We start from the raw sequence: 10,133 nt of genomic DNA, 5'->3' as shown, positions 1-10,133 counted from the left end.
TAGTATAACACATTGTTCGTTGTTGTTCTTGGTTTTTAAGTCACTATTACCTCTTACCTGACTTGAAAAGTATGCGAAGAATAAGAGTGTTAGCAGTGTATCAGAAGCTGAAGCCAGCTGACATGTGTAACCACAGTTGGTGTGGATCAGCTGGTTGACAACAGGCAAAGAACTATTCCTTGTGGACCTCCCACTCCCACTGGATGTCTGTCTAGTGCCACCTGCGTAAGTCCTTGAGATTGCTGGTTTGTGAGACTGGGCTTTCAGCACGTTACAGCCTACCGGGCAAGAAGGTATCTCAGCTCATTGTTACAGGCATTAGAGTCCAGGTATGAGTTTCTTCTCAGAGAAAAATAACCTCCTTTCCTTAGCACACTTCTGCCACAGGTAGGGCAATTCATCCTTCAGGAGCAGAGATATAGGTCCAGTGGGCCTAACGTCTCTGGCTGTGGCAAGGTACTTAAGTAATGTTTAACACATGACATATTGTCTTACCTGAAACTAAAGTTTCAGTGAGTCATCACTGAAGCAGAGGAGTAATTGTATAAAACGTGGAAGTGGGAAGTGCGGGTGACCAGCGCTAGCTGTTGTGCGGCTTTCTGAAGAAATAATGCCATTCAGTAAATATATTTGGTGTGGCGTTGGGTTTTTTTTTTTTTTCTGTAATTATTCTAAAGCTGTAGAATAGACTGATTTCATTTGGTAACTGCACTTGTTAATTGTTAGTAAGTTTGCTGTAGTAGCATAACTCAGTTGTTCCTGTGTTTTTCTTGGGCCTGATCCAAAAATCTCTGAAACTTTCCATTTATTTTGAATGGATATTGGATTGGGCACCGTAGTGAGTTGTTAACTTTGTGTATAATGTTTGTTTGGATTTGATTTTAATCATTCCTTGCAGAATATTTGGCTATGTGTGTAGCTTGGTGAGTACAAATGAAGTTGGCGTTTATCGGTGTGATTTAATCACTTGCACTGTGATCCATTAACAAACCAAAACGTCAGTCATCAATGTTGTATTTATGTGTTAGATCCACATCTGTTTGTCTGACATCTAATTTATTAGAATCATAGTTACTATTGTTATCTTCTACAATTCTAAAAACAGAACCCATGAAACTTTATTTGGTATAATGACATACTTTTTTTTTTTTTTTTTAATATGTATAATATAACAGGTACAACAAGCGGATAAGCAATGTGCACTGCTCTGAGCCCGAAGGCACGTGGGCCTGGCCTCTCTGATATGCATCAATACAGCCAGTGGCTTGCAAGTAGACATGAGGCCAACTTGTTGCCGATGAAAGAGGATTTGGCCCTGTGGCTCACAAACCTACTGGGTAAGATACAATAGGATGGAATGCAGATACTGGGCAGTAAGAGACCTCTATATGCTGTTAGCTGGGAATTCAGTCCTTCAGACTTTGCGTTTCAAAAATAAAGGTAGTTATGCTTAGGTAGCTACCTCCACATAGTGCAACTGTTAGCAAGGTCAGAAAAGCTAGTAAGTAATTTGCCTCCACAGTGTTTCTGTGAGTGGCATAATTGAACTTTATTATTAATTTCATGTTTATTTTCCCTCAAATTTTCTTTTAAATGTTCTTTTGCATGTTTTCTGTATTAATACCGTTAAGCTGAATGGTGCTAATTACTGCCATCAGCTACATCTCCCATTTTTATTGGTCGTGTGGATGTACTCATTGTCTTGAACGGAAGGAGCCATTAAGTAGTTCTTTGCTGACCAAGCAGTCTCGTGATTGATAATTGCTGCCCAAGGCAATGCACGCTAAAACTTGTGGAAGCTTCTGCATAGAGGGGTCTGACCTAGTGGCTGCAGCTGGGACCTGGGGATTTACTGGTTGCAGCTGTACGTCTTGGTGTGTGAAGCCAAAACATGTTGTCGATGAAAGAGGATGCCAACCAAAAGCCAAGAAAAAAATCAGGTACACTTGAAGAGGAGCCAATGAGAATATGTCCCTGGCAGGAAAGAGAAAGATAGTTCTTTAGGATATATGACTCATTCAAGAAAGTGGAATTTAGAAACTATGTACCAGGAAATACTGTGTTGTTTGTTGAGGGCATTCGGGGGAAAATGGCTTTTGTGTGATCTCTGTAAGTCCAAAGGATTCTACCGAAGAAATACATGACTTACACATCACTGCATCCTAAGGGAAACATGCCAGCAGATCCTTTCATTAAACAAAAAGGAGAAAAATATTTCAGAGGAGGTGATGTTTACATGAAACTTTCATTGGCGTTATTTTGGAGGAAAATTTGGATAAGTGTTTTTAAATTTGGTTTGTGTGGGTTTGGGGGTTTTTGGTCTTTGGTTTTGTTTTGTTTTGTTTTTTGTTTTTTTCTGTAAGTCTATTCTGGTGAGCCATAGGCAGTATCTTGTCTTGGCAAATGCTGTAGCTGAACTGTGTCAGTGATATCATGTAATAATACAGTATATCTAGTGCCTTTCATCTGCATTTTCCGCATCGCTGTATTTCCTTTTTTTTAAGAGGAAGGGGAGTATCACTGTGTTGTGAGAGGTGTGGTCAATAAGTACAGTGTCAGTAGAATGCCAGAACACAGTATTTTGCAGGTAGGCAATACCCATTTTGGAGTTGGAATAGTTATGAATCCACAACTGCAAAAGTGGCACTTGTTATAAATTACATCTTTGTGTGGTACGTCCGTGTAAATTAATGAGTTTTGAATATAAAATTGTCTAGACAATGCCAGAACAAAATCTAGAAATCCTGACTTTTCATTCCAATTACCACAAGACAGCAATCCAATAGACTGTTTTTTGAATCAGAAGAAGCATTTTCCATTAAGGATTTAATATATTGTTTAGATGTTTTAAACATTGAAGTTTTAGTGAACCACTCTAAAACAAATAGAAGCTTGTTTGCAGTTCATGACAGAGTTCTCACAGTGACAAGTTTAGGAATGAGGTCACTTTTTTTAGCAAGAAAGTAGCAACCAGCAGGAGGTTCTGAAATGCCAACTGTAATTAAAAATCTGATTTTTCATATGGACACCAAATTCTGCACTGCAGAACTAAATGGGCACAACCTTCTTTTAATTAAGCAGCATACACAGTTCACTTGCTTAATGCATTCCCTGACACCTTCTCACACCAAGCTCTTCTTTTCTCAAGAGTTTGTCCTGAAGAACTGAAATTATAGTGATTTGTTACACTGCTTTGAATTCCTGTGTAGACATTGTTATTCAAATTAATAATTCAATTAAGTTAAAATCTGCATTCAAAATAAATTAAGTGTAACTGAATTAAAGTAATTAATATTCATATAGATGTATTTACTCAGGATTCAAATTTGATTTAATTATAATTTAGGTTAACTTTAATGAGAGGAGGGACACATGAGGATGTTGCTGTACGATAAAATAGGTATGAATTTATAGCATTCTGTTACCTTGTTGTAAAAAACTGTTTGTACTCTCTCAGTTTCAGCATCCAAAAGGATGAAAGGATACACAAGACTCCTTTTTGTTTAATTTCTTTTTGTGTTTTGTGGTGTTTTTTTTTCCTCCATAAGAGAAGTAATGTACTTTACATTAATGGTCAGCAGATTTTCATGGACATGAATGTGCATATAACACAGAGCAGATAATATTCTGTGTATCCACACCCAAGTTTGCTCTGTACTGTAACTTGTGTGGCGCTCACACTAAGTGTTTTTATGCCTATTTTAATGCAATAGGATTTCTCAATTTATAAAGAAAATTAATATGCATTTAATTTCATTTTGCCATGTTGGTTCATGTTTTATTTCATCTATATTTTGGTCATTCATTTGTCATATAACTCAATAAGGACACATAATCCTTTCAAAGAAATGTAGATTTTAAAAAAAAGTATTTTAGGCAAGAGTAGGGCTGAATCTCTTTGAGGTATCTTGATCAACTGATGGTGTTTTTGGAAATTTTTGTGGAGAGTCCAATGTATCCTACACAGTGTTAGTGGAAGTTAAAATGGTGACGGTTTTGCAACAGTAAACCCTGCTGTGCGTTCAAAGTTACAAACTGGAAAACATTAGAAAGATATTGCACTGTATAATATGATTGAAAGGTTTTGATATTAGATGGAAATTAGGCATAGCTAGAATTTGACCTTACCTGAATGATAAGTTGGAAGACTGAGATACATGGTGTAGCTAGAAAATAACCCTGTAAGAATTTTTAACCCTGAGACTTTGGACATTTTATTCTACTTCAGCATGGACATTGTTGTGTTGTTTTTTTTTTTTCGTAATCACTAGTACTTTTGCATGCATTTTGCTACTGATTTCTGGAACCATGTCAGAGAAACTCAGAGCTTCTGAGAGGACAGTTTGTCATTACAGCTCCATTGCTGAATAGATTTTAGCTGCCTGTATTCTGGGGGCTGGAAAAAGGACATTGCAGATGAAATCGATGTGTCAGAAGGGATTAACTCATACAATATTGTACATGATAGCATTCTCAAAGTGGGACAGGTTAGCGTTGCGGGGGTTAGGGTTTGTGTGCTGGAGAGGAAGAGTGGAGCTATGGATGTTGTGTCTCACCCTCACTTCCCTCTGCTGAGCTCTGGTGGCTCAGTGGAGAGATCCTTGCAGTGGCAAAGTTAAGGAGATGTGTTGACCCAATTGTCTTGCAAATCATGAGCACCTCTCAGCGCTGTTTTTATTATGTATAGAGCCAATGAGGCACTTGGCAATGCTTTCACTGCTGACACACACCAAATTTTGTAGATTATGTATATACTTATTTTAGTAGAATGCTCTTGTGGATACTGAAAACTTCTGCTCTGCCTTGAGCGAGCTTCACACGGGAATTAGCACAGTTGGGCCATAGTAATCTTCTAGCAGAAGCAAAATGGCAATCTGAAAGCAAATAGAGTTTGCTTGTCTGCTGTACTCTCCATTACTGCCTTGGTTTCTCTTGTTTGTCTGCAGAAGCGAAAGGGCTGACATCAGGAGGAGTGGGCCTCATCACCAGTCTGTAGTTTAGGACAGGTACAGAGGGATGGTTTCTCTGTTTCCCCTGTGGCTATTGTGTAGAGCTCTGATATTTTTTTACCATTCCCCTAGCCTATTTACTGGCTGCAGAGGGTTATATTGTTGTTTATTCCATCCAGTTTCATTTAGCACGTGGGACCATGGTATAGACCTGTAAGATGAGCCCTGGGCACCTGTCTGGGCTCCAAGGTTTCAGTGCTGAGGCGTCTTCCTAACAGACTTTTCTGGGCTTCAGAAGCTCATAGGTAAGGAGCTGGAGAATGCAAGACACTGAAGAATTGGACATGTAAACATTGCATGTTGTATGAGGCCTGTCAAAGTTGCTTGGGTGCAAAAGTGAAGTAGGCTTGGAGAAAAGGAACAGAGAGAGATGAGGATATTAGGAGAGGCATTGAGTTGAAGACCAGGCTTGGAATTTAAAGGTGTGTTGAAAGAGGCATAAAGTCTTCTGCAAGAAAACTGACTTTCTTTGAGTCTGAATTAAAGCAAAACATGCTTCAGCTCAGTGTTTTTGCTCATCTTGCTGCCTAAGAGGATTCTGTAGCAGTACCTTTATTTTTGACATCAGCATGTTCAGCTCAAGCCAGTGGGAAGTGCAGTTTTTAAATATCTGAATATCAAGTCATTCATGATGCTGATTCTGATTCTAGTGATTCTGCTGGCACTGATGCAGTTTCTTATTTAGTTGAGTGGCTTTATAATTTTCTTTAGTATCAACATGCCTTTGGGATTGTTTATATGACCCATTTCAAGTAAGTGATAACGTCTCAATGCTATCAAAACTATTTCTTTTGCTGTCAGCTATTGTAGGAAACAGAGTAGCCTTATTAGAAAAGAACCAGTTTTGCATATGCATGAAATCATTGGCCTTTGTTTTCTTTATTTTTATTGCATTTTGTTATCTTGGGTTTAAATGCCACACAACTTGACAGGATGAGGAGGAGTTGTTCCACTGGTGCCTCAGTATTGTAGAAGCCCATCCTTCTACCGATCTGGTTCAGAGATTGACATGAGTGAAATGTTTCTATTTGTAAACTAGTAGTTTTGTGTTATCACGGAAGCATACAATTGAAATAGTCGATCAGCTAGTTGTGAGGCTGGAGTCAGTGCCTTGCATTGTAGTCATTAAACTAAGTGTGGAATTGTTCAGTGCAATAATAGAGGAACCAACTAGATTTTGGTACTTTGTTTTAATCTTTGAGTCTCTGCCTTCTTCTGAAGGCTCTGATTGTCTGAGACGGCCCATAGGGAATGCTTTATCTTCGACCTCTTCGGCACACACCCTGGACATGGAGTCATCTTAGTTATTCGTTCATAGACCTCCCAGTCTGGTTGCCTTAGGACCCCCAGGACTGGGTGGCCGTATAGATAGCTGCCCACAGTTTCCAAGTGGTAGGTGTTCAGGTATAACTGTTTGTCTTTTTAAGGGGCATCTGGTGGTTGCAGTAAAGAGTGGGTAAGCAGTGCTTGCGTGGTTTAAGAAAGTCTTCGTATTCCTGTTTTGTGTTTGTTTTTTTTTCATACTTTTAGTGTTGTTTTTTTATTATGCTTAATGTTATTTCCATTCTATAAAAACATTGCAACTGCTTTCTTGTAATTATAGGGGGAGTTATACATTTTTAATGGAGTTTAATGTTTTTTCCATACAAATGTACAGAGCCATTTTTTTCCTCAGGCTATGAACATTACTCTCATTTGAATCAATACATTTCAACTGTTAAATATGTCACAGTGTCTGTTTTAGCAAAGAAATGCCACCTTTTGGAGCCATAAAATACAGTGAATTGAAAGCTGACACCTAATATATTTTTCATTGGATACAGATGTTCAATGCAAAACTCATTCTTTCAGCTTTCATAAAAGGGAACAGAACTAAAATACTCCAGCTTAGTGTACAATACGCAGTGACCAAACTGCTAATGCAATTCAGCATTTAAAATAGCTTAAACATATTGTTAGCAGAAGAAGATAGAAGAATTTTTCCATGTCTGTGTAAAGAGAAAATACCTCTAAATAGGTTTTAGGTATTTTAATGCTTGACCAGTGAAATAATAAATCTATAAATCATAGGACAGAATAGATATGTAGAATATGATTTTTCTTTTACCTGTGTGAAAAATTATGCTTTCCAAAATGAAATAAAAATCTCGAGTAGCGTAAAAAAATATTTGAAATAAATATTTTAGAGGAAAATGAGTCTATTATAAAATGCAATACTCTATTAAAAATAAGGCAGTTCCTACAACATAGTCATTTTTCAAATTTGGCTTTCTAATGGCTTTATACCTCTTGCCAAAAACGCTGATGGGGCAAATGAGAAAATATGTAGGCTAGAACAGTGATGAGGGCTTTTGAGGTGCTGAGATGTTCAATTTTTCTATCTGTGGGCTATTAAAGTTTCAGTCCTGGCTTCAGCTGAGCTGGAGGCACTGATAAAATGTCATCAGTTATGCACAAGCTACCACTGACTGTCTGCGGTGCTGCTGCTGCTACTGCTTTTTTTGCCTGGAGAAGTCATTTAAGCATACAGGAGCTATAAAGTGGGCTATATGGCAGAGAGAATTAAGGGAGAATAAAAAGGGGAAAAAGCCTTCACATTAAACATACATTTCTGAAGTAGAAATATGTTAGAAAAGAGTAAGTTTAACTTCAACCAGAAATATAAGTTGTACTGTTGTTTACTGTATGATTTGCTGCAAAGATCTTTATCTTAGTCTTTGATTTTTAACTGATCAAACTGAAGACTCACAACGTTTTGCCCAAAGTATGCTGAACTATCTTACAGTTTTCAGGCAAGGGCCTAAAGAAATCAGCTTTCCTTTAGCATTTTTGTAATCCTGTTGCTTTATAATACTGGTATCTTCAGTGTTCTAAGTGACATTGACTGTCAGATTACAATGTACCAGCAATATATTGCAGAAGTATGATATTAATTTTTGATTATCTGCTTCATTTCTGTTACTTTTGAGTGTTAGTTTTCCCCTCTCTTTTGAGTGAAAAGGTATAGAAAAGCTTTACTTCTTTTTTCTAAATCTATTTTTCCTGGGTGTTTTTGAGCAAAAAAAAATGTTGTGAACCTGTTCTAAACAGATTAATAAATATTTATTTAATTAATTTAATTTACTTAAATATTATTTATTTATTTAATTAAATATAATGGAAAATAAATTTCCCCAAACTAACTAGAAAAACAAACAAAAAACCCCACCTGGTTTAGTCAGGCAGCTGCTTATTGGGCAAAAATCTGTGGCAAAAAACCCCAACGAGCCGTGGGCAGACTTCTGCCTATTGTCCTGCTTGCAAACAAACCAGTTTTTAGTAGCAGGAGTGGATTTGGATGGGCTGAGGAACCACTCTCACTTCAGTTTTTTTAATTTTTTTTGAAGTGTAGACTTCTTACTGATGATGACTGTGTAATAGCCTATGAAAACTGAGTTCATAGTGTTATTCCTGTTCCCAAATGACATATATAAATATCATCAAAAATAAATAAATCCTGTCTTAATAGGAAGAGCAAGAATTAGTCCTTGATGCTCTCTTGATATTAGTAGAAGTTAGGAAGGCTGAAAAATACAGCTGCTAGTCAAAAAATTGTCCAAAGAGAAGGCAAATTTTCCAGTACAAATGTGAAAATGGAAAACTTTCAATAAGAAATAGGAATATTTTTACCTGGGAATGATGTTAGGATCCTGGAAGTTTAGTCTAGAGTGGTAAGTGATTTCTTTCTAATCTGGCCTGCCCAGCCTGGTCAGAATGCACGTCTCATCGTGGGAGTCTTGTCATCTCCTCTGCCAGGAGGATGTCATTATGGTATAATGGAAGGGCGTCTGGTCTGCTGTAGCCAGGGAGGATGATCTGTGGCAGCTGAAGAACGGCATCATTTAGCGTGATAATAATTGATATATTTGAAATCGGAGTATTTTGGCTTTGTTCTTTGGGTGAAAATTTTAATCTCTGTGGCAAGTAGATACATAACATGAAATTTCACCCTCTCCCTTTTTTTTATGTACCTAGCTTTACTTCTGAAAAAGCTCTTCCAAAGGAGCATTGCAGTCACTGTAGTATCTTGTCAGCTTCTTGCAGGATCAAGTCTTGAAGTCTGTTTAAAAAAGTACAATCCTCTCCTTGACATGTTTTTCTACTTCTGTTACAAAATAAGCTGCAGTAGCATTAACAACTCTTATGCTATAGCTACCCATGCATACTGGTGTAAAACATTTGCCTGCTGTTCTCTGTCTTTTAAAACACTATGTTAAAAGCACCAGAATTTCATAAATAAAATGAGAGATGCTAGAATTATTTTTCAAATAGCACGTCTTCCCAAAGAAAGCATGTTATTTCTGGATAATTTGCTGTATGCCTACCATTAAAGTAGTAGTGAGGTTATTCGCTAAATATTCAAAGTAATGCAAGTTTTTCAGTTAAAGCATAATTCAAATTGTTGTCAAGATTTCTATTGATTTCTCTTTTGACACAAATGCAGTCTATACTATTGCACACTTTCTGCCATGTTAACTTTCTGTTTGCTGTTCAGGTAGAGAAATAACAGCAGAAACCTTTATGGAGAAATTGGATAACGGTGCCTTGCTTTGTCGGTTAGCTGAGACCCTGCAGGAGAAATTTAAAGAAAACAGCTTTGATACAAACAAGCCTGGCAAAGTAAGTGTCAGTAAATGTTCTAGCATGTATTATCAGTATCTGAGGTATCTGACTGTTCTGGTACTGAACTTTTTTGTGCAGTTAAGAGATTTCATTTATGGAGGCTCTGTAAATGGGCAGGGAGGTAATTGCTCTGTGTAGAAAAATTACAACATAAAATTGAGGGAGTTAATACTTCTTGGGTAATTGTTAAGGTAACTATGAGAGGCAGTTACTCAAAAAATGACTTGTAACATGTGGAGGATAAGACATAGAACAAGATCTAGCAGTGTGATGTGGTAGCTAATAGAGAAAATGTGATCCTTGTATTTATTTGCAAGGGGAATATTAAGTAGCTGTGGGAGGTGCCTTTTCCTCCATAAACAGCTCTAGGGAGGCCACTAATAAAATTCTATAGTTAATTTTGGTGAATTGAGTTTAAAGGTCCTGTTGGTGTACTGGAAGGATTTCAGTAAAGAGTTGCAC

At 37.3% G+C, this 10,133-nt stretch overlaps 1 protein-coding gene across 1 annotated transcript in view; it reads left to right on the top strand.

Annotated features, from left to right (window-relative positions):
* Window positions 1–1,164: 1,164 nt before the first annotated feature.
* The window catches only part of GAS2 (growth arrest-specific 2), a gene marked incomplete at its 3' end in the record, with an annotated part of 57,918 nt that continues 48,949 nt past the window's right edge, over window positions 1,165–10,133 (top strand). The window contains exons 1-2 of the mRNA XM_009699258.1: window positions 1,165–1,337; window positions 9,544–9,668. Coding sequence (XP_009697560.1) covers window positions 1,196–1,337; window positions 9,544–9,668 — 267 coding nt within the window. The remainder of the gene's footprint in view (window positions 1,338–9,543; window positions 9,669–10,133) is intronic.

Source organism: Cariama cristata, unplaced genomic scaffold (assembly GCF_000690535.1).
Source record: "Cariama cristata isolate BGI_N322 unplaced genomic scaffold, ASM69053v1 scaffold30014, whole genome shotgun sequence".
Taxonomy (NCBI): Eukaryota; Metazoa; Chordata; class Aves; order Cariamiformes; family Cariamidae; genus Cariama; species Cariama cristata.
This window is presented reverse-complemented; position numbering and strand designations above follow the sequence as displayed.